Source organism: Diadema setosum, chromosome 5 (genome assembly GCF_964275005.1).
Source record: "Diadema setosum chromosome 5, eeDiaSeto1, whole genome shotgun sequence".
Taxonomy (NCBI): Eukaryota; Metazoa; Echinodermata; class Echinoidea; order Diadematoida; family Diadematidae; genus Diadema; species Diadema setosum.
Genome location: NC_092689.1, coordinates 8663408 through 8689766, shown reverse-complemented (window position 1 = coordinate 8689766; position 26359 = coordinate 8663408). Strand labels below are relative to the sequence as shown.

Here is a 26359-nt window from a genome sequence, read left to right as displayed (position 1 = left end):
AAAAACAAAATCGGACACGGATGTTGATGAAACTGGCATAAGCTCTCTCGAAATAATGTGAATGTTTTCTTTTTTTGTTCACCTATCTCCTCATTGTCACCATTTCCTTCTTTCCTAGAGCACGGGATAGCGGCCTCGGGTAATTTGCCGCGTCTTTATTCGGTAGGAAGCTGTAATTGCTCCACATCTCACGTCGACGTTCAATGAGTGTTGCCTTGCAATAACGACCGCAGATATTAGATTCTGTTCTCCCTCTTTTTTCTTTTCTTTTCTTTTTTTCCCATTGACGATGGGGAACCTTTTGTTAACAGATATATTGTGGCCGCCCTTTGCTTTAATGAGTTTTTTTTTTCATTCTTGTATCTCGCTGAGACGGTCCTTCCGAGGTCGACCAGTCAGTGATAAAATCGCAGTGATGTGAATTGAGTGTGCGTGTGAGTTTGTGTGTATGTGTGTGTGTGTGTGTGTGTGTGTGTGTGTGTGCACGCGCACATTTTTGTTCTTGCTGATCGATATTGCTCCGTTTATTGATCGATTCCAGTTCGCACGGTGTCATGTTTTGTGTTGGTCAGTGACTTCAGTAATGCAGTTCTTAATCTTTAATGGTCCGTGATCACGTTTCAGCGCAAAACGGCAGGCAAAATGTCTGATTCATTATTTTGTGCCAAAGAAATTATTCGGAACGACACGAACACAAAATGAGCGGCGTTGCTGACTAAAATTACTGTACTTTCACTTTGGTGTATAAATTGCATCTTCAAATAGAAATCGAAATTTCAAACATGTGGTAAAGATCTATAACTGATTAACACTTTTGGAGATTTGTACAAATTAAGACAGAGTACTGGGACTATAAACATTTCCTCCGGTTCGTGGTATGTGGATTCTGTCCCTTTCAGTTTGAAACTGTTAATATATTGTGTCTTTCTGCCAAACGCATCCTGTCAGCGCACGTTATCATGACTCCGTTCTCAAACTTATTTACACAGGGGCGAGGAGAATTGGGTGGGTTGTTAAGAATTGTGAATCTGTGGACTGGTTGAACCCATGAAGTCGAAGACACCACATGTTTGTGGTTTGATGCTCTATCTGCCATCTTCATGAGTCACTGATAGTACTTCATAAATCATACGATAAAATATGTACATGATGTATGTTAATCTTCCACTTGAATCCGTGTTTAGTCATACGCCGCTGGTTATGGATTCGTTATGCTGGTTTCTTTGTGGCAAATTAATCACAAGCCTCAAAAACGCTGTTGCTCTGCCCTATTGCGTGACTCTTATATTATAGCAGCACGTTTTAGGAGATAAAGTTCATGTTTTGTCTCAAATCGGTATAACGTATGTATTTCTTCTTGTGTGTGTGTGTGTGTATGTGTGTCTCTGTATGTGTTAAAGTGTACAGAATTAATGAATTGCAACAAATCTGTGTAATCTTTCACTAATGATGTTTGCGTAGCGGCTTGGCAATTTTATTGCGGACACGATCATTTTATTCTGCACTAAAGTTGTCCCAGGCCGTGATGGCTAACACACGTCTAGAAAGCGGCTGTCTTCAGGCTATTTCCTAGTGCAAAGAAACCACGCCGTTCCTATAAACCATGAAATATGCATGCGAATCTATTTTGTTGTGAAAACAGTATTTTGAGAAAGTTTGAGACTGTAACGGTCATTGTATAAATTTTACCGCCATGTGTCCCGCAGGGCCCGCTTTCAGGAGAATTCTCAATCAGCATAAGTTTGCAGTAATTGAAATCAAAATGGCAACCAGACGACTATTAACAGTGATATTGTGACGCAATGACTGATGTCATCTGCGTCTTTTATTTTGCTCTGTCTGATGATGGACTTACTTTAAAATGTTTTAAGAATGACGCTAAGCCGTTTTGCGATCGAAATTCTTCATAGTTTTACGTGTTACTTAAAGGACAAGTTCACCTTCATACCGGGGTTGAGTGAATACAGCAATATTAGTAGAACACATCAGTGAGAGTTCGAGGAAAATCGGACAATCCGTTAAAAAGTTATGAATCTTTGAAGCTTCTGCTCAGTCACGGCTGGATGAAAAGACTAATATAGATTGTGATGTCACATGAGTACAACGACATAAAGAAAGACTCATAATAAAGAAAATTCAACATATTTCCATTTTCTCGCATAACAAAAGAACATTCGACTTCTCTCTTTCAGAAGGCAGGGGGAATAATATTACCCTTAACATACGTCAGTAACAAGTAGAAGAAATGTGCACTTTATTCAAAAAGTAAAGTTTTGTGAAATTCTCTTTTTATTTTCCTTATATCATTGTACGCATGTGACATCATACACTGTAGTAGTCTTCTCATCCAGCAGTGACTGCGCAGATACTTAAAAAATTCATAACTTTTGAACGGATTGTCCGTTTTTGCTCAAACTTTTACTGATGTGTTCTACTAATATTGCTGCATTCTCTCAATCCTTATGTATATGAAGGTGGACGATGTCCTTTAAGTGTGTTTCAATGCTAACTTTTTGTAGTGTTATTGTCTTCCCTTTTGCAGGATTCCACTCACCAGCCCACGTGACCGACAGAAAGTCACTACGACCCTCAGAGAAGCTTGGACGCATGATTGGAGATTGAAACTGACATCAATGTAGTGATTTTGAGTCAACTCTACAAACTGTGTTTTTAATGATATTTGTCGAACACTTAGACACCGATAGCTGTTATATTTCCTGGAACACTCGTGTCTGTAGACTGGCGACGGACGCATTCCACGTCGATGACATTGTGATAGTTGCTGATCGGGTAACTTAATGTCGGGCTTTTCTTGAATTATCACTATCATATTGCATAGCTGCTCTGACTTCGGAAGGGAAGTTCAAAAGCACGTGGAGAAAATTGAAGCGTTGCCAAGGAACGTTGTTGCGAATATTTCATTGAACGGACTCCGACCTCTTACTATGTGCATACACATTGCGCACGCACACTATTGACAGAATCAACCACGTTATCTCGTGCACGCCGTGACGTAGTAAGGTATTTTTTGCCCCCTGGTTTTTCATGTATGCAATAAAACCGCGCGCGTAATCACGATGCCTTTCGGACTACGACGCGGCGGTGGCGGGGAGGGTAAAGCCGCCACGGCACAGCAGCAAACAGCACAACAACCTAAAGAAGGAGCAAACGACATGGGAAATGGCGCGGGCCTGCACAGCAAGCAGGCTCGCACGGGACCCGGCGGCGGCGGCGTCGGCGGGGGAGGAGGCGGCGGCGCCGCGGCTGGTGGGGTGGGCCTCCAGAATAACAACTCGAGTTCGAATCACAAGCACAAGAGCGACTCTTCCGAGGTGATGAAGCTTCGGGCCCAGCTCGAAGACACCCAAAAGCAACTGAAAGAATGTATGGACGAACTGACACTGCGGCAGGCGATGCTCGACCAGCGAGATGAAGAGCTGCTCCGGGTACGCGAAGAGGTGCACAAATTGAGGGCTGTCCTGAGCCGCAAAAGCAGCGATGAGGCTGCGGCTGGCACCGCCAACGGACAGGGTGGTCGTGGCGGCACACTGCCCATCGTGCAGGAGAACAAGAGGAACAAGAAGCAGGGTGTGTCTGGTGAAAGTGGTATGCAAGCCAACATCTCGGCCGACAGCGACGATCTGCAGTTGAAGAGGTTTCCGAAGGACGCAGCGTAAGTTGTCGAGAACACCATTACTTTTGAGTCATTCAGTGTCACTCACCCCCGACATGGTCCAGGGTAATTGCCACACATCGATTCCCATGACAAAGACTGACTTTAAACTAGATCCAAACTGACAGATAGGTATTGTAATGATTTAAAGATGGAGCACATTGACTATGGCTTATGATTTACCGTGGGTAATTACATTTCAAGTACCATGTGGAAGTCCGTCTTTACTGTCTGTCAGTGATATAGTTTCATTAAGTACTTATCACACCATAGTTCATCGCCACTGCTCTACACAGCTGATTCGCTAAAACAATACATTTTGTTTGTTGTTGTTGTTTTTTTTCTTCAAATGAGGGAATTCCACATCATAATCCCTGAGGGCTGAAACCTATTTCGCACACACACTCACACATAAACACAAATATACACTCGTACAACACATATGACACCTGTATGTACTTTTTGGAAGACAGACAATCTTTCTCCTGACAAAAAGTGCCAGAAGATTTGACAGAATTTGCTGTGGTGACGTGGAATCTGTTGTTGATGTAGAGTCTACAGCGATTTCATTGAGACGTGCGCAAATTTTGTATGCATTAAGGACTATCTACTTTGAAACAGTCATGCCCTGCAGCGCAAAAAGAAAAAAAAAAGAGAGAGAAATTGTTTTTGGTTGTGAACTTCTTTAGTATCCGGTTTGCTTTTGATTTTTTTGAATCAGTCTAACAATTAATTTCAACTTGAATGAGGGATTCTGCTTATTGTGACACTTATTGTATGCGCGCGTGTTCTGTGAGAAATTTTACGAACAATTAGCAAAAAACATTCTTTTTTGACGATGAAGTTTGCAAAGTTAATGACCATAAATCTGCCACGCAAAAGGTGACACGCACTTCAAAAAAATGATCTTCCCTTCGGTCACTTGCGCTCCATGCACGCATAGACTCTATACGATGGGGGGGGGGGAATATTAATGGCACTTATGAATCAATCTCACTTTCAGGAATGATCGAAAGTTGCCTCATGTATAGTGTCACGTAGGGCATGCTTTCGTAGTTTAGTGATAGTTTTTATTTTTCGGTTAGTAACGCGAACCTCTGAATGCCACTGTCCGGTGGCTTGATAAACAGTTTTGAGGAGTACAATGGGGTCTCACTAGGAATGAGAGATTATGAATTGATTAGTCCCCATGCTAGGAGGCGTACCGGATTGTTCAGTACCGAGAACATTATTGATTGAAGAGCAAAACAGCAACGAGCACTACGAGATTAGCGTGGTATGAGCCATCAATAAGATTTATTGACGGCTAATTCCAGACCCATCCTATGGTCTCGATACTATAATAGAATGCCTTCCAACAGTGGATATTTTGTGTGGATTCGCCTCAGACTTCTTTTCAAGTCACAGCAGTCAATTATGAATGAATTCACCTCCCCCAAAAAGCAACAAAAACAAAAATGAGACATGAACACAAAAGCACAATGTTGTGAACCATCCCTCTGTGTTATTCGTAATTCGCCTATCTGCGGATGTGATGCTACAAACTATGGTGGGTGGAGGAAAGAGCAACACCCACCAGACGAGAAAACAACCATCGTATAATCGTAGTAATGCAGCGCAGGTCGTTACGGATTGAACAGCACGACTGGATTTTCCCCGCGGGCCAATAACGCCTGCTAAAACCTACAAGGTGGCTGTGGTAGGATGATCGCGACGGTGCACCAAGCCTGATGTAGATGTGACTAATTAGGCACGAAGCGTCGACATGTTCGCCATCTAGCGATTAATTCTCGCTTTATCGCGACAGTTGGAAAAAATAGAGAGGAAGGGGAGGGAAATGAGGCTAAGGAGCTGCGACTTTCTAGATAATTCCAGGGTTCCCATCCAATCTCATGGCTGACGACAAGTGCAGAGTATGGTTGTGATATACTGTCTTTAACATGGCTTCACTGAAGAGCCTTTCTTTCGGGATCGATTTTCATTTTCCGCTGCAGGGAGCAGTCTAGTCGAGCAAGCTGTCCACATTTGCAGAAATCCGATATGCCGATGATAACCGCGCGGAAATGTCGTGTGCAAATACGAGATCAAACCTTCTCGACGTTATGATGAGATAAACGTTTCTGTGTGTGTGCGTTAGCGCCTTTCAGTAGGGCCTTAATTGTTTACTACATCTCGTGTAATCGCCCTTCGATTGAATTGTTTGAATTCTCGTTCTGCCTTTTTTCAGTAAGAACATGACCGACGGGATTTCAGGACGTGCCTATCACGTCATTTTAAGCTCCAGTTTGTCTATACTCCATGAGGTACTGTAGTCTGCTGCCTCATTGGTCTACTTCCGTTGTTAAATCCCCGTATTATTTTCTTCAACAGGGTTGACAGTTCTTTTAGCATTGCGTTGTTGATGTCATGCGTCCTCAGCCTTTGATGAAGATTATACACCTCTAGATCTCATTGGCAATTCACTTCACGTAGAAATGACATGCACGAAGCAATCTATTGCACGAAGCAAATCTATTACTCCGGTGTACGTGTACGATTGTCCTATTTCAAAATTTCGTGCGACAATCAATTACACGGATTGTCACACGCATTCTGAATTAGGTCACTACCAGACAGAATGCTTGAAAAACGAAACAAAAGCGAGACATAAGACCAAAGAAGTAAAGGGAAAAACGGGGAGATAGTCCGTGTTTATGGGCTCTTCAAAATATTGAGGAAAAGTACAGTGATTTCTTCTTCATTCATTCATTCATTCAAGAGAACATTTATTTCCAGATCAATTCGTGTAACAACAGTAACAATTCAGTAATGACAAACTGGAGGTGACAACTCAGTAAGCACAGCTTGAAGTGAGTGCACCTTTAACATTTGAAAACGTAGTTGAATCTGATTGAAACATAGCTAAAAAGACATTAATATACATTTACAAGACGAAATACAGATACACAAGAGACTAAAGCTAAAGGATGCAGGAGGAGAACAGATAGGAAGAAGGAAAAAGAGAAAGAAAAGAAAAGAGAAGAAAGAAAGAAAAAATACATTAAGGAGAGGTAAAGAGAACCCAAAAATATATACACTTGTAATACTAAAACAAACAAGGCAACATTCTTGACAGGTGATTAATATGTTCCGAGCTATGTGTGAGTACATAGATTTTTTGATAGATGAGTCGTTTTTGATAGATAGCAAATAGTCTGTTTAAGAGAAAATTTTAGTCAATCCTGTTGAAGATGTCATTACATTGTATTATAAATTGCATATGATAATGATATTTACAGCTTCGTGAAGATGATAGTGATGATATTTGTTATTGCTTTTATTTTCAGGGTTGTGGTGTTGGCATCTATAACGGTACAGTACCAGTAATTTCCGTCGAATAGATTAGTATCTAATATATATGATAACACATTCCATAGATATGTGATTCATCAATGTAATCTCTGAAATCACCATGAATGATGAACAGCCTATGGTTGTTGTTGTTTTTTTCGAAGTATACACGTAAACGCTAAAAACATGCAAATAGCCCGCGGTGCGGTGCAAAGGCAACTAATGTTCTTCGTTGGTCGTTCGCTATCATCATTCAAGCATTCGAGAGTGGATATGTGAGAACATTCGACACGCGTAGTGCATATTGTTTGCATATCGACTCATGTTTCCTCCCTGTTTCCGCCCAATGGCTGGGCAGTAACGTGATACCTGGTAATAATATTAGCTCGTCATATTTTTCTGACTCTCTGTGTCCAGTTATGATACCCACGCACTCGTGGTTATGATGCGGCGCTGTCGCAAAATGCGCATACTTTTAAGTATGTGATTGAACGAGGCAGAATCAAAAAGAAAGGAAAATGAAAGGAGAAGGAATAAGATAATCCGTCTTAATTGAATTCATAAGTTGACAGTGAATACCGAGTCATTGTCAGGGGAAGGGCAAGCGATACGTCTGCGGGTGATCATGACAATGATTACACATCTCCCATAGCTGTACGTCGAGGAGTACATTCTATCACTTGCTCCAGCGTGCATATATTGCGATGCGTATTAATGCGCGGCATAGCACCGATTTGTCCATCACCATAGCGACACACACAAACGCCTTCATTAGCTCTTCACAACTCACATTGCTTCTCTGCCATGATGCACACTAGCTCGTGTAGTGTGTTGTGTGTGTGAGTGTGTGTATGTGTGTGACGGAGCAGTCTGGCATTTAATTTCGCCATATTTCTATCGTATTATTGACCGGAACCCATCAAATAGCTGTTAGACAGCAATACCATGCACCGTGCGTTTTACAAGAACAAAGGTTGGGTTTTCTTTTTCTTTTCTTCTTTATTTTTCAGCGAATAGTCTAAAATCTGTGGGTCCCTTATCACATAACGTTGTTTGTTTTACAACTCCGCCGAGGTCAATAGGCCCTGTTGATTTGGTAATGAGCGAAGTTCGGAATTACACTAAAGATCCGGTGGATAAGGGCAGTGCATCAAACCACAAGAAACGACTATGGAAATTTTTAGATATTATGAATCGCCAGCCACACTAAATTACTTGCTGCGAGGTTATGATGTTAGCTGATGAAATTCCTTGCTCTGAAATTGGATTCCATTGGAGTTTTATGTGTAAGTGGGAGACATCATGCAAATTTCAAACACTGTACTATCCTACCATGGAGCTCATAATGAAGCTCCATGACCCTATACTCTCACAATGATAATACGACGGGATGAATTCCTTCGCAAGAAAAAAACACTAAATGCAAAACTATATGTGATTGACTAGTTTAGAAATGAAGTGTTGAAAATGTATATCGCCTTTCATGTTCGTAATTAGAAACCCTCTTATGGTGACCAAAGCGGAACAGCACGTAAATTAGATGTGTCGAAACGAAGAGGACAGACGAATGAGGGGTTCATCGAACTTCTCTTAGGTCTCAATTTTCTTTAATGTCGATGAGTGTTTATCACGATTGGTTGGGATGGATGGGAGGTAAGGGGCTGGGGAGGTGTCCATTATTGTCAGATAATATTTTGATACTTCAACAAAGCGTGCCTTCCATATGATGTGAGCGTCATATGGCATCGTGATAACACATGCTCACAATTTTTGTTCCACGTAGCTCCCTGTATGAACCTACAAAGGCGAAATAGTGTAACTTGAGCCCCCTTCTCCACCCTCCCCCCCCCCCCGGTCTGGAAATACTTGAATGACTATAATTTCTTAAGTAAAAAAATATCTCAATTTTCGATGATAATGTCTACGGGTTCATTGCATTCAGTTACTCGTAGAATTCGTAACAAACTTACAAAGACCTTATGGCAAACTTTTCAAGTGATGGGCTGAAACTACCTTGACGAATTTGTCGTAACTATATTGAAGGATATCATTCACGTAAACTAACATAATAGGAAGTTATGACCTGAATATGATATGTATCTAACAATGAAAATGATTGAATAAGTCCAGTGACAAAGATATCCTGAAAGTGCTCGCGACAACGTTCATTTTTTTTTTTTTTTTTACTTCGTGGTGAAATTTGATTGTCTTATATAGTTATCACATTGACCAAAGGAAGAAGGACATTATGACATTTTCATGCAAGTTTTGTGCAAAATAAATAAAAACCAGGACGTTTGTTTGTGTTTGTGTGTGTGTGTGTTTTCACTCTATTATCAAGAACTGTGGGAAGAACAACAAAATCACACATCTTGATTCATCGATATTGATAAGGTACTGTAGTGTTGTTGTTTTTGGTGATACAAGCGAAAAGATTTGGCTCAAAGCTGGCTAATGGCATGGAAAATGAAATCGTGCCATGGCGACACATAACTTCCGTCGATGGTCACCGCAAGGTAGACTCAAACGCCCTTTATCAGGCAACTCTGTGACAGTACCACTTTTTAAAATCTTGTAGGAATATTTTTCTCCTTGTCAGTTAGTGACATGACGTGACCCATCTGCTATAAGTGATATTTGTCTTGTTTATTTGTTTGCTTGTTTGTTTGAACTGTATGGGTTTCTGGGACGCTGCTATTTTAGGCTAAGCCGAGTGAACTCTCTTCAATTTTGGAATAGTGGGTTGCCTTTAAGATTTGAATGTCATGAAATATGAACTGGAAAAATATACCTGTATATTATATAGATGTACATACAAAAGTCACATACATTATGAAAGTCGAAAAATATTGGCTTGTAAATAGCAAACTAATAATAAGCCATTAATCCATAATAATGATAATGCAGGAAGGCACATTCCAGTCTTTATACAAATAGAGATTAAGGATTGATATTTACGAAAGAATGTAAACCATAGTTTGGTAACATCATTTGGACACATCATTAATTGACATAAATCAAGCTTCCTAATGATATCACATGATATTGTGATACAAAACTTCTCAAACTTGAATTGCAGAATTATGTATAAATATATTTACATTAGTATACATAGAAGTGAACTACTTACTCATGCCTTGCGTGTAGTGTACTGAATTTTGTTTTGCCGGCAACAGTATCAGGTATAGTTGTCAACGCAGTACTGCGGAGATTATAACGATGTATTAGACGTTATTGTTGGTGTTTTTTTCCTAGTAATTATAGGGATTCGGGTAAAACACGCATGTTATTGTCATATATATATATATATATATATATATATATATATATATATATATATATATTAAAGTGAAAGTAGTGAAATACGTCAGAGATTCAGCAAGAACTGTTGTAGCCGCTCAGATCATCGTCAGCATCCTGATCATACAAAGAAAATAAACACAGTTTCAGCTGAAGACTGCAACAGCAACTTACACCAATCAATATTGAACAGGCTGTCTTTTCTATTTCCCCTTCGCGTTCGAGATATTACATCCGGACTGTCGAATAATAATGACGGACTCGGATTGGAGGCAAATTGAATACAGATTAATAGTCGAACTCAGCCTTGGAAAAGAAATAACGAGAAAACGAGATGTTTTCCTTCTGCCAATCATCTTCTTTTCCCTCAAGAGCCTCGTAGTCATGACGACTGCCCCATCTCTTCAGAAAAATAAATAAAGAAAGAAATAAAGAAAGAAAGAAAGAAAGAAAGAAAAATCTACTCTGTTGAAAGAGATGATTAGCCATCCTCTACGTAGAAAAAAAAATGTCATGACGATTGGACATTGTGCCGTAGATATGTTTTCGTGTTATAATTGTTGACTTTAAGACATTATTTTTCTTCCTTTTGCTTCCTGTTATTCATTTCCTGGCTGCATCGCTGCGTTTTCCAAATTATTATTTTTTGAACACCAGACATAATAATACGTATTTGAATATATATGCAGTGTTTAAATGCAAAAACAGGTAAACGCCATTTTCAGTTTTACGCTAAAATCATCATCAAATAGAGACAAATATAATGTCTTTGATGCATGATAACAAGAAATCGTTGTAAAGATTTTACCAAAATTAACACACATATTTTAATTATGATTTAATCATTCTTTGTTTTTCAGCAGCTTTAATTCCAAATATCTCAAATTGATAGATGTGGATATATTTGTTTTTGGCAGTGAAGCTCTTCGTGTATACATTGTACATACACGCAAGCGCACACACGCACCCACACACACACGTTCGCATACACTCCTATATCCTGTTTGTTTATATAGGGAGTCATAGGAAATAGTGATGGGTAGTTGAAATTGTGTGCTTTTACCGTGTTTTTCTTCCCTTAATTTAACACCGTGTTAGTCCGCGACATTCGGAGTGGTTGATGATGCATACAGAGCGAATATTCGCTGGCCTCGCCATGTTTTCCATTCCCTCGCCTCCTGCGTCTTGCCGTCATTGCGTCTTTTTTTTTCCGTCAGGTTTCCTCGCCTGTCGTACAGGAAAAGATATGTAACTGCTCTAGCGATGTCTTTTCGCGCTAAGGTGCGTTCATTAGCTCAAAGCTGATCTAACTGATATGGTGGGTGTAGAGCCTACGACTAGACCTGAGGATATCAAACATTTTTTCTTTCTTTTTCGTTTTGTCTAAAATCATATTTGCAGAGGAGAGGGACAAGTTTGAATGAAAATAAAAGTGATGAAAGTTTATGCTTACTCGGTTGATTTCTTCAAAGATATAGTATGTTATAGTCAAGTTGTTTTTAACCCACTTCGTCGTCGATTTTATCTGATATGAGAGAGCGATTTTTGTTAAAGGACGTATGAAGACAAAGTCAAGTAAGGATATAAGTCTGATTACAAAGTGCGATATCAAGAGGCGGCAAAGAAAGAAGACATCTCAGCCACGGAAATAAGCGTTGTTCTCTTTAGCAATGGCTTCTGTCGACGAGTAGCAGCATAAATATAGGTATTAAAGTTAGTAAAAACATTGAATAGCCTTGTATGCCATGATGGTATACCAAGAAAAAATACATTAAAAACAAAAACAAAAGCACGGTCCACAAAACCCACATTATCATTTTGCCGTACCGGGGGGGGGGGGGGGGAGGGGGTACCCAGCTATGGGGTCATCCCGATATAAAGTCATCCGTAAAAATAATGTACGTCAGGAAGTATATACACAGGTACAAACGCAGTTACATACACAATACAACTTCAAAAAGTAACAATTGAAGATTTGATGACCCGTGCCTGTGTGTGTGTGTGTGTGTATATCGTAATGACTGCCACAAATTGTACTCTTTTCCACCCAGCATGCACTGTAGATAATGGCGTAGGTAGCTGTCTTCTCGCGTAATATTGACGGTAGTAAACGAGAACGAGGTTATAGTGGCACAATTCGCTGGATTAATATTATACTTCCCCTTGCTCCAGGAAGCCAAAAGGCAACTTTGAGGAGTTGTAACGTTGTGAAACAACGATACTGCCTTTTTTATGCTTTTGAATACGCGTCAACAACAGCCCCGGGAGACGACTATTTACTGCAGGTTCGATAGACGGGGCCGATGTCGAGTTCCACTTCCTCTTCACACTCACTCTTCTGGACTGTGGGATGTCGTCTTCAGATCCGATAATCTTTGCCTGAGGACAAGCTGTTAAAAGAAAACAACAGAAATATATAAGCCTGCCGAGTCGAAACGGAGTCGCCAAGTGTGCGATGACTGTACGAGTGAAGCCATGAAAAAAAAGGAGAGAGAGAGAAAAAAAAAAACATCTCTGACTGAAAAGCTTCGGCAAGGGACGAAATAACCTCTCACCGCTGTCATGGCCGCCGGCTACCTTTAACTGCGTCCAAATGTCAGTGGTGCCTTGTGCAATGTGTAGTATAGAGTCGGCTTGGCACGCACGCGTGCACACACACACACACACACACACACACACTCACACACACACAAACAAACAAAAACAAACAAACAAACAAACAAACAAACAACCAAACGAACAAACAAACAAACACACAACACGCACAAACGAACGCATAATGCTAAAATGCGCCTGGAATCAATTAGTCTGCATTTCCCGAAAAAAGCAAGTCAAAATGATGACAAATTTATTTTGTAGAGAAAATTACTTATACTGACGTACTAGTATTAGTTCTTACAGGAAGCTTCACTCCATGTTTAAGAACATTGGATAGACTATTCAAACTCACACGTTTAGGGCGTTGAGTTGGATCAGTCGGTCGCGCGTTTGCCTCACCATCCAAAGGACCCCGGTTCGATTCCCTGGTCCCACTGAACAATGGTGTGTGTAATCATCGCCGAGTAAGAGGCAAAACACTCTGACGGTCTCGTGTGTGATGTGACAGTCACAACTCATGCACGTGAAAGATCTCGCTTTATTTATTCATCGCAAAGAGCAGGGTGTTTAACCCGGTGAAGTGGTCCCGCCTTCCATCCCACTGGGCCCATGGAAGAGCAGCCATTGCAGCTGAATATGTGATATCCAGTTATATTCTCAGATGGAAATGGAACAAACACAAACATTGTATTTCATCAAAACAAAATAGAAATTAAGAAAGACATGAAATATCAATTGTTCGGTAATACTTCTATTAAACAATATCACTGGCAACCGGAGACGCAGATTATAATGGAGTGATAGTGTCATCGCCACAGAAATCTCTCATTGACGTGGGTTGTTTGGGAAAGACACGTAAAACCGTGTTTTTACTTCCACAATTTTCGTATTCTATTTCCAATTTTGGTGAACAATCCTCTTTGCAAGATTCTTCTTTATGAAATAAAGTCCTTTACATTGCATTATACGGCGTAGCATTTCACTCTAAATGTTGTTTTTTTATCATTTAAGACCTTCCACTTTCGGCATTGGAGAGAAAAAAAAAATTTCACGTGTGGCGACTTGTGTTGCGCCCTGTCAAAGATTTTGCCAAAACAAGAGACAAGTGATACGTATAATCAACCCGTCGCTCGCTCAGGGGTAGAGAAATTTGCGTTGGCGTGAACCCATCAACGTAATGTATCCTTTATTTTGCCCTCTCTTATTTTCTTATGCGTAGAAATCGTGCACGACCGTTGGCCTATTGAGCTCGTCGAGGAAGAACAGTTACAAAATAGAGAAGGATATCCATTAATATTCACTCCTTGCGATCTTGATAAACGCATCACTTCTGCGTCAACCAGTTAAGGAGATGAGTTCATACATAACTTGTTTCCCCCACTTAGTTCATGAAAGTTTAAATAGGATTATTAAGAGTTGATTACGAAACCTTGTGATATGGGTCGAAAGTAATTGTTTCGTCGTTGCGTGAAACTTACATAAAAGCATTCTAAACTATTTTACTAAAGTTGATTTTTGTCCTTCCGTGCGGAGCGCCGATTTATGAGCTATGTACATGCATGTTACAATTCATTCCAGTTCTTACATCACAGACTGACCCTCCTGGTTGAAGCTGGTACTCCTAGTTAACCATTTTTATCACCGATAATGTGGAATTTATTTACGAACACTTTGAATAAAGACAGAGTGTTTTATGCGGAGGTACACGCAAGTTATCACCAAAACACACTCGGTAACAATAAACAGGATGCGTTGAGATCGCAAACTCCCTCTGATATGGCCTAGAAAAATAAAATGCCTTTGTGAACATAGAAGGAAGGGGATTTTGAAAGAGGTATTGATTATGGTTCTCCATGGAAACCGCACAGCTCAAGACACTGATTGGCTGATTTATTACGGCAAGACTGGAGAGGAATGGACAGATGCTATTCGCTTGGTGGCGCGCTAAATATAGTTGGTCAAACTCTCCATGCTGCGGTGAGGAAATGTCTCTCCTATTTATGCCTTCATACAAACGCATCAAAACGTGTGAACCTCACCGTGAAATCCCGGCTCAGGCGTGCATAAATCAGTCTTCAATTTTCACATGGAGACGAGGAGTATGATTGCGCGCTATACTGCTGCGGGGAATGTATATTATATTCACTTTCTGTGAGGTATCATTATATCCATCGCGTTTCCCTATCAACTCTCTTAGATTACCGAAACGGAACTTATACATTTTTCTTCATTTTCCAAAATGTAGCCCTCTAGTAGCATAGAGAGAGTGGAAAGCAGGAGATGATTAATAAAGCTAGGAGAGCTCGCCGCGATATCTTCAAGGCACCTCCCCTTCTTTGATGCGTTCTATCATGTAGCATGTTACCATGGTAACGACACGTCAGAGAGTACAGGTTGGCTAAGGACAAAGAGGCGTGAACGCTAATGACTCGAAACACTATTGTCCCCTTCACGTGTATATTAAAGGTGTCACTTTCGCTACAACAGAGTGCTATACGGACTTATGTGCGTCTTCTACAGTCAACATTCAATTTCATGAACGCATATAATGTTTCAGTGTACAACAATGAACTCCTTTTGTGTATTAGAATACATACACACTGCACCTGTATATTAATATGTTATTGGAACGTATTATTATATCATGAAAATATTATGGACACGGTCCTTCTGGAGATGGTAGGGCAAATTATGTTTTGACATGACAGGATATGGGAAAAGGCCACGGATTAAATTGCCGCTTATTATTTCGAAGGGGAATATCACCTAATGTGGACTGAGTGAATGCACCAAATTTGATATGGAAAGTTCTTCAGAAATACTCCAGCCGTTAAGATGACGATTTAAAAAAACAAAACAAAACAAAACAAACACATCAACTGGAGAACTTTATTTTCCCAACGGGAGTTGATTATGCAAAAGGAACAATTTGTCAAAATTGAGATTTTTTTCCGCATCGATATTCTGTAATTGAATATCATATTCCTTGCATTAAAATGGGACAAAGTTTTTAAACATTAAGGCAATGTTTGATGATAGTGATGATATACATTCGAACTATACACCACAAGAAACAACTTTGGTATTGTCGGTAAAACTTCACATTTTCCAAATTGTGCTATTTTTCAGATGGTAGATCGAACCTACACTGATGAGATTCCAGTCGGATATTCTAATAGTTATTATATTGGTAGTATTGTAATAATTTTGTCACTATTATCATCAACATAATTATGTTCTTTTTGTGAAATATCGCGAATATCAGAATCACCACGTACAGGACACTTTATAGTGCAGGATGTTTGTATGAAATCGTTTCTTTTATTCATTCAGCCACTGTCCACCCGCACAATCATGTTCGCGTTGTGTTACAATCTTACAAGGTCATCCTAGCAACGCAGAACAAATCCTGTCGCTGAGCTCCGAAGAGAGAGAGAGAGAGAGAGAGGGGAAAAATGTTTTAGTGCTATGCGCAATGTGCTAATCCGCCGTATCCAATGTTAGTACGATGTGTCGCGTAGATCCCTATCTACGGCACGCTGCATGCATGGTTTTCAATGTTATTGTTGCAAAAACTGATGACACTTGTGCAGCGTTTCGTCAACAAATTTATTCGGCTTTACAGCTTACGCAAGATTTAACTGCTTGCACAGTTCTCAAGGAAGTCGGTCAAGGGCGTTTACAGAAATTATTTTCCGCGCCCCTCATGCACATTGCGTCTATCAGTTGCATATAGAGAGCTAACTAGAAAAAAAAAAAGAATATAAAAGTTATCACTAATTCACTGATGTCGTTCGGTCCGTACGTATCGGTTCTTCGAACTGGGTCGCTGACCGTCATTATATAAAAGTGCGATGCAATTAGGCGACTAAAGTTGAAAATTATTTGTTGTGCCAAAAGCACCGTCAGGTCATCAGCATTGAGTTTACCCATATTATTATCTTTCTCCTCCCCCACCTCGACCCCCAACACACACATGCGCGCAGTGAGATCACCTACAAAATATTCATGTTTTACCGGCCTTGCTTACTAACACATTATGGCAATTCCGATGTGCCTCATATTCGTAGAAGTATCATTATAAATCAACTGCAGGAAATTTAATAAAAAATTTACAAAATGCGAGTAAATCTCAACCGAGTCTGCTCTTACTCATCGATTTCAATAGTTGAAAACAGTGCGAATCATACGCGACTAATACAGCGTGAGGGAAGAAAGCGTCGCGATTGCAGACGACCCGAATTCCGCTGCAAATGTGTGGGTAGTGATTGATCGTATCGCTAGCGATCGATCAAAATCTCATCGACCGTTGCTATGAAAAAGCAAAGTCAGTGGGTGGCGAGTGATGGCTGCCAGCGTTATTAGATAAACAGTCGGCGTGTCTCTATTAGTTCTGATCAATACCCTATCTCATCAGTCTGTATCCGAACGCCGCGTTGACTGAACAACGTTGTTAGCTGACGCGTGAAAAATAAATGAGAGGGAAATATAAAAGAAGACTAGAAAGAAGAAGAAGACGGCGATGAAGAGAAAAAAGAGGCGTGAATATAGCATGGTTGGTTGCTCGGGGAGGGCTAACATCAATCGAAGTGTTGCATCTTCGTTGGGGAAAGCATGACTGCGTAAATGTAAAATTTCCATGTAGGCCCTACTCTATATTTTAGAAAAAGAGATAAGGACAGTTAAGGTGTTAATTCAAGCTAGAGGATATTCAAGTTGACATCAATAGCTGAAGTCAAAATCGGGACCAGAATGAGAAAGTTATGCTGTAGTGGAATTTCCTTTCATTTCCAAGAAGCAGTGATTTAGTATGGCAGTCACATTGTTGTCATGCAGACAAGATAAAGTGATGATGTGGTCTCACAAAATTATTCAATCTGTCACTGATCTTGGCACTTTATATTAATCTCTACTAAATTCTGTTTTGAACACGAAATCTGAAGGGAAAACAAACAAACTGGACTGAATAAGGAGGGAAAGGTTGCTGAAGTAGACATTGGACATTTTCTGAAATAGGAAAGTAACATGGCTTTTTGTGTGTTTGTGTCCACTATGATGTTATATGGATGTGTGTGCGTTTGTGTGTGTTTGAAATATTTTGTAGGGTGATCCAGACCCACAAAGACTGTCCCGGATACCTCTACAAACGTCTGTACCTTACACACACGCTATTCTTACAAAGCGAAATGGTGTAACTGAGAAAATGAACTCCTAAACATTCAGAATGCGACCGTGCGTTGATACTTTACTGGTAGACTATATGATATGCTATTTAAGGCCATACCAAGCCGCGTGAAAGTAGGCTATCTGAAGGCCAAAGTGAGATAAACTTCACTGAATTAGTCAAAGGCTCCTGCTCTCAGTATTTTCTTGCACGTATAGGTCCAGACACGAAGACCACTAGTAGAACACGTTGGCACTCCACCCCTCCCCCTTCCCCCTTCCTTAGCAACGAGTGTGTTCTTATCACCCTCACCTACCCCTCCCCCCCCTTCCCGACACACACACTTATCATGGCGCATCGACAGCAAGATGATCGTTCGACGTTGAATCTCCATTCGAGCTGTCCTGAAAAAGAGTGATCGCCGTGATGCAAGCAAGCTGTACACTCATGAGTAACTTCATATCCACTCAAGATTACCATACGGTCCGGGCGTAGTCTTGCCTGTTCAGTCCCAGATGGTTCTGTACATCCTTGCCATGTTTTTCTGCCTCGAGACAACCTGAGTAAAATGTGACAAAGTGACGAAATATTGTTTTCTCTTTTACCCATAATACAAGGCGTGGTGTTTCATATTTCCAAATACTGTCAAGAAACTTGTATAGCTATAGATCTACATATGCTAATAACACGGTTACGTCAGCATATAAGTTACTAAAACGTTCGCTTTCTGAAGAGTTTAACACTTTGGCCACATTGTAATGTCTATATACCGTGATGGCATTGATGATGTCACCCTGAGGTCTTGTCCTATTAAGGGAGAAATGCCTACTGTCGAATTTTCAAGGTCAAAATTAACTTTTCCCTTTAACGAAGGCCTATTACCGTAAATTACAAAAATGTGCTTAACATTGAGTAAAATAAATAATGCGCATTTTTCAGAAAAGCAAGCTTTCATATCTTCTTCGTGTTGAGAATTTCTTTTTGAGTAAGAAGGCGTTACCTTATTAAAACGGATCTAAATATGTGTATGCACAACTACACCCGCATGAAAATTTCAGACGTTTTTGCCATGATAATGACTTTACTCTGTACAGAATATTAGGCGGGGTAGCGAGCACATAAAATATTCCGTCCGAAGACTTGGAAATGTAATGTAATGAGTTATGTTCTCAGTGGATTAAACGTACATCCAACATGTCCAGCGCTGAGAATGTGATATTCTGTGTATTCCAGACAGCAGAAGTCATCACCTGTTAAATCACCTGGGTTTTTATACACGTAGTCAAAGTTCTCGCTAACACCTAATCTTCATTTGCACTCGTGCACCGGGTCCCTTGGCATGCTTCATGCATTCTTAATTAAACCACTACGAACAACGACGAAGAGCTATCTTGTTGCTACGCGAATTGTCGGAACGACGTGTTCTGAGGAAAGATTAACTGAAGTAGCATTCGTTTCGAAGACCTGGAAATATAATGTCAAACGAATTTCATTTGAAGTAATGTATACACTCTAATTTCGTGTCTGACTAACAATTGACAGAATGCAGTGCAAGCAACTGAATAGCCATTCTCCATTATAGGAGTTATTTATTAGAATAAACACTAATATCAATTAGAGTATGAATTTTGAGTGCCTTCCAGGCTTTCATTCATATCCTGTGGCTCATAAATTTCCACGAGATCCATAGCTACTATGCCATCAACCTAATATGTCCGTCTCGCCCCTTATGTCGGTTCCTCTCGCGTTTGCTTGGTCTAACACATACATCGACAGGACGAAATCTTTAGTGACCGCACCACCCTCCTAGCCCCCATACAATCCGAACCAGATATAGCCCATCCGCCGTCCAAAGCAGGTGCACACTGTAAAGTTAATGTCTTTTCTTTAAACGTATTGCATTCAAATTATCCCTCGCTGCACAATACGATTGGCTGTAAACACGCGCGATGCGACAGCGCGTACTTGACGGAAACCGTATACCCGCTCAACTGCTGCTAGCCCAGTTTTGGGGGTTCAGAGTTTCTCCTAAGAGGTGGTTAAAGCTCAACTTTGGCATTGCCTCAATATTAATGACTCAGCAAGTTATCACCAGACTGTGTCTGAATCGGTCCTCCATCTTACAAAGCATACCATACAGATTCGCATTTTCTTTTTGATTGCTTTAGATCGTCGACACTAATATATATGTCGGATCCTCTTCCATCCCAATGAAAGAAAATAAAAGAAAGAAATGCCACGACGATAACATCGTCGTCAAGAATACTCCTCTTTCAACACTAGGGTGCGGTATCACTTCTGTACAGATGGAGCTAGCAATCAATTATTAGTGATCTTCTTTTGTCACCGCCTATTGTTAAGCCTGGATGGGCTTTTGGCGAATTGGGTTGATTGGGTGACGGGAAATTTCTTTGCATTAATCAGCAGTAGCGTTTAATAAATCAGTTCGGAGAGAGCTTATCTGCACGTGGAAGTGACTGCTCATAAGCAAAGCGGAGCACCGCAACTATAATGTACACACACTCGCACACGCGCACGCGCGCACACACACAATTACAGGTATATTCGTATATTATATATATATATATATATATATATATATATATATATATATATATATATATATATATATATATATATATATATAAATGTATGATATGCGAAATCATATCATATAATAGAGAGGAGCATAGAGAGAAAGAAAAAAAAAAGGAAGAGAATCTAAGGATATGGCAACTGATGATACAGCCTGCCTCTTTTCACGGAGGTTATTGCCCAAGGCCCTGAAGTCCCAATGTCACCCTGTCCAATTCTCAATTATCCTTGGTCATCAATATGCCAGGTCACGGAACGTTTCTCCGACTCCGGCGAATTGTTGATTACAAAGGAGGAGGAGGAGGATATATAACCAATTCTTGGATTGATTACCCGATTCCCAACATCTATAAACACCACGGAGTTCGGTCGTCATGTTAGAAACGACTCGATTTCTGCAGAGACGCGATGTAGCATTAATGTCAGGTTTTCAGCAACAGTCCCAGCCACTTGATATTGGGTCAGTAAATTAGGTCCATTCATCACGCGTCTGTTTTCCCCCATCCTGTCACTACTTTGCCATATCCCTAGCACACGTAACCACGCCGCATACAAACACACAAGTGTCACAATATTCACAGACATTTTACAAATAGAATTCTTGAAAATTTACGTTTACTTCAGTTGTGATTCTATATGGCCGGTTCATATCCTTCGATGTGATTAGAAAGCTGATGTATATTACATACTCAATGTATGTCACGTATACGGAGAGGGTTTCGTCGTAACATAATCGGGTCTACGTAAGAAGAGATATCGGTCTGTTTCTCCCCCTATCTCTCAATCTCAATGTCTCTATCCCGCCGTCTCATTGGAGTGTTATGTTGAATCCTTGTTATTAGTATGTCACTTGAGAACAAGTTTGACAACATGCTCGATGTCCTTTTTCCTTGCAGAAGAAACTGAAAAAGCTTCCCCCAAAAACAAATCTTAAGGTTTTTTTTTTTATTTTACTCGTCGCTCTCTTCCTACACAGACATTGACAGATGGGTGAATTGCTGCAAGTATGTGTGTGTGTGTGTGTGTGTGTGTGTGTGTGCCTGTTCCTGTGCCTGTGCCTAAATCCAGCCCTCTTATGGAAAGATGTTTGTAAAATGAAATGCACAAATTGTGTTTTCATCATGTTCATGTGTGGTATTGTCTGCCAGCTCTAGTTGATCGATTTGTTGGCTTATATTGTCCACCTATATTCCTCTCATTTTTGACCTAGGAAAACATCCTGGTAGTATTTCTTACTTTGTCCTTGAGTCCTTGCCTGCCGCTTCTCTTTCGGAGCCGATGAAACTGATCCGTACTCGTCCAGAAGAAATATGAGTACGCAAGCCGCCTGTTGTAAGCTCCGCATGTAAAAACAGACAAACAAACAAACAAAAAAACAGAAGTAGATGAACATCGGTATTTGTGATCGATTAACGCAAGACGAGGTATTCTTGGTCGTGTTGAGTACCAAATTCTGAAATGAGCCCAAACCAAAAACTTTTAAGGAAGACCACATTTCTCTTTCAAAATCGATACGGATGTGTACATGGCTAAATACAATCAATATCAAATATTCGTTACTTCTTCTCTGAACGATAGGGTCCCGAAAATCTATTTCTCGGAATTCGTGGAAACTATGCACTTGATTATCTTTGTTTTGACTTGATCATAGAAGAGAAAAAGATTGTTGAAAAAATGGATGTCTCGTTTTATTATCTAAAAGATATGTCTTATTATAGTACGCACCATATAACATGTTCATTGCGTCATCGTCACTGGAACAAGAGATACCCCTTCCATTCGTCAATCAAGATTGATTAGGCAGATTTGACGGTTATGTTTTTTATGACCGGTAAGTTTAGTGAGCATAGTTTATTAATTACAAAAAAAAAAAAATGTAGACCAATTTAAGAATATAATAGATAGTCTTCTTATACTCTTCCTTATTTTCATGTTGGTTTAGTCTTTAACATCACTTAAACAGTCCGCAGTAACACGATGTCACGACCCGTATTCGACCGAGCCCGCAAACAAATTATTTTCGGGGATCACGATGGAAATATAAAGATGGATAGAGACAGGCAGGGAGGATGGTAAAGAGATTAATAAGTAGAGAGAGAGAGAAAGAGGGAATGACAGAGGGAGAGAGGAAGGGGGGGGGGGGGGAGGTCGAGGGACTCTAGAACAGAATCGTGACTCTGATGTCTCCGATGGAGAATCAGGAGTTGATCCCTTCACGCAGGGGCGGTGCTACCAATCTAATGACACGCGTCCCTCTGTGTTGCTCGGCAACCGTAGCCGGTGATGATGGCTTTGTCAATACACCCATCTTCCTTGCTCGAGGAGCGTAGCCGCGCAGCATGAGTGTCTAGTTTTTATTGGTAGTCAGCTGAAGGAGTACAGTTCTTCATTAGGGTCGACACTGCTCTCCACTTTGAAGGAGTACTTATAGGCTAATACTGAATTACAAGATTTTTTAATCCACCATATTAGCACGATGTTCATTTTTCTGCCTTGATTATAGTGACACAGATATTTCAGAGGCTAACGTGACTGTTGTCGTCATCTTTCCTTGCAAAATGATAACCTTACGGTTGAGTTCCGTTGTAACAATTAATGTCATTAACATTACATACGCCTCCATCGGTCAGATATTTGTGTGTTTGCACGGTCTACTAAATTGTGTACACGTACCTGAGTACACATGTGTACACAATCATGTTTAATTAATAAGCCGTGACGATTGTGGGAATGTCTGTCGGTAAAAGAGATTCAGAGCTAAAAGAGAAGGAAGGGGGGGGGGGGAGAAATGGACAAGATATCTTGTCATCAGAAAATAGATCGAAAAATCTTGAATTATTCATTTCTTCCATGTAGCACAGATTGTATTTCCCCTTTCCCTACAAGAGAAGCTTGTCCGTGCGAACTGTTTTGTAAGTACCTATTTGCAATTTATGACATTTCCGTTTTGAGCAATATAATAGTAGCATCTCCTTTGCGCACAATTTTCTCTTGCTGACGAGACGTTATGGTGAAAAAAAAGATCTTGTCCTACGGCAATATTGCTGCACTCTCTTGGGGACGGGCTGGGGTGGGGTGATGGGGGCGAGACGGAATTCATACATGTGTACTGTCGATTGCTGCTCTTGCATTTTTTTTTTATTATTATTATTCTGCCCAATTATTCAACCGTGACATTTCTGCCGGGCTATCACTTACTTCTACCCACCAGCGTTTAGCGTGCATGATTTGAGCGATAATTCTGCTGTGAACGTTACCAATTGTCTGTCTTGAAAGTGTCTAAAAGCAGGGTACGGCCATGAGGGGGAAAAAATGCTTAAATTGCAACCGCAACGACTGGATCATGTTTTTACCGTTTTCTCAGAAGTATTCGTTGTTGTTTTTTCCTGTTTTTTATGGTTTGGGGGGAAAAACTCGGATCAAGAAAGAAACTTTGTGATTTGTGAACATAATATCATTATTGCGAGCCAACGAGTCATGTATGCATAATCAGCATATGTCGAATTGAGATGGAATAAAATTATTGCGTATCATGGCGTTGTTTTGAGGGTTTTCACGTGTTTTTTGTGGAAAATCAGACTGATTCAATAAGGTGCTTGTCTTCTGAAGATGTGAACTTTTCGATCTCTGCCATTGCGAAACTATAAAAGATACTCGACAATAATGATAGCTCGAGTAATTAAAATCAGAGTAATATCAACTATAATATAGCTTATTGTTATGATGAAAATATTTACAGTGATTTGTTAATACAAATAATCTTTATGATAATGAAAATAATAGCATAAAGCATGGTGAAAATGGTGACAATGGCAAAATGATAATATTTTGCCCTGCCTACCCATCATTCCCATGGTATAAAATAGCGCCCCCAGTGAGACTACTGAGTTTCCACTAATTCTTGCTGTATAAACCGAAGCATTTCCGTCATCCGTTTAACCCGTTCTGTACCAGTGAGTCCACATGTGCACCAACTTCACACACATACACATGGAAAAGAAATTCATGAAACACTCAGAGGATTAATAAACCTTGGGGCAGGCGGGATAAGATACAGAAAGCATATCTTCCGAGGATGTTCGTAATGCGGGCTGGATTGAACCAAGAATCTCCTACTTAAGCCTTTCTTTGTCAGGGACTTTTAACTGTGTGTATAACGCTATGGGGTTTTCTGCACCACTCTGCACTCAAAGTACAAAAAGCGTTAAGAACTATAACATCTTAATTGTGTTATAGTTTTGACCTCCGAATGATTTTAGACTTTTGCATTTGAACATCTGTAAAATAGTTTGTACTAGAGTTTCAGAATTTGTAGCGGTCGGGATGAGTAACAAGAATATTTTCAAAATTCATAACAAATCACAATTTACAGGGATGATGACATAGTAACTTCACATAGGAGTGCATGATTGGGTGCTTAAAAGAGCAGAACAAAATAAAAATCATAAATTCTCCACAGATGAACTTGTTAAACAAGTAGTAATGTAATTAAATCACATTGCTATACATGTAATGGAATATGTGCGTGAGCCTCCATTGTCCTCATCCTTGTTCAGCGTATTATGTTTTGGGTTTTTATTAGCCGAGTATTGTATTGTCTTCTCAAGGACTGCAATAAATTGCACAAAATCTATACATGTCCCTATAGATTTATGTACTGCATGATGTGAAATTATGTAAAATTGTCTGGAAATGCCCCTTTGATAATTTCGCTCATCTGACTGATTCTTCCCCTTTACAGGGCGAAGCAACAGATCAAGGATGCGATCCTCCAGAATGACTTCACCAAGAACTTCGACAGCGCCCAGACGCGGGAAATCGTTGATTGCATGTACCCGAAGTCCTTCAAGCGGGGCGACATCGTCATCAACGAGGGTGACACCGGAGCCCACTTCTACGTCGGTGCAGGTAGGCGACGTCGAGATGGACGAAATTTAAAATTGCATATATACCTATACCTCATTCAAATATATATTTTTCTTATTTTTTAAAAGAGGTAGACTTGTTATGGACGCGTGTGTGTGATATTAATATAATGATGCATCCCGGTATCTCAGGGCTTTTCTCTAAAATGCATCCAATTTGAATATTCTAAAATTTCATATCAATTAAATTCTTTCTTTGAAGCTTTGGATAGTCAGAGACGTAGGTATGAGACATTGAAATCGATGACTGGGAACCTAAATAACATGATTATCTATGATTTGAGGAACACTTGTGACTCAGTTGACAAGACCATGGACTACTTATCCGAGATCCGTGATTCTGGTACCATGGCTGCAGCAGTTGTGCCCCTGGGCAAGACACTTTATCATCATCGCTTGTGTCAATAGTCTGTCGGAGGGGGACTTGAAGAGGAAATCCACCCCGAAAATAGATACGCTTCAAAATAAAGAGAAAAAAAATATTCACTACAGAACGAGACAAAAATGACTAAAGAAGAAATAAAGTAGATCTGACATTTCGAAATTTCATATGATTTCGGAAAACATTTCTTGACCAGTCCTCATCAATATTCAAATGAGCAAGTTGACGATGTCATGCTCTCACAATTTCTCATTCATTTCATATACAGAAATAAAAAAAAAAATCTCATCTTTCAGCTTTATAGATATAGAACTTGCCTTAAAACCATCCAAAAATAAGAAAGAACAAATGTTAACTCTGATATATCTTGGTATAAGAACACGCTTTTACTT

The 26359-nt window shown here is 40.0% G+C and overlaps 1 protein-coding gene across 1 annotated transcript in view; it reads left to right on the top strand.

Moving 5' to 3' along the window:
* The first annotated feature begins 3077 nt into the window (after positions 1-3077).
* The window catches only part of LOC140229056 (cGMP-dependent protein kinase 1-like), a 55202-nt gene continuing 31920 nt past the window's right edge, over positions 3078-26359 (top strand). Inside the window, exons 1-2 of the mRNA XM_072309316.1 lie at positions 3078-3673; positions 25402-25568. Coding sequence (XP_072165417.1) covers positions 3078-3673; positions 25402-25568 — 763 coding nt within the window. The remainder of the gene's footprint in view (positions 3674-25401; positions 25569-26359) is intronic.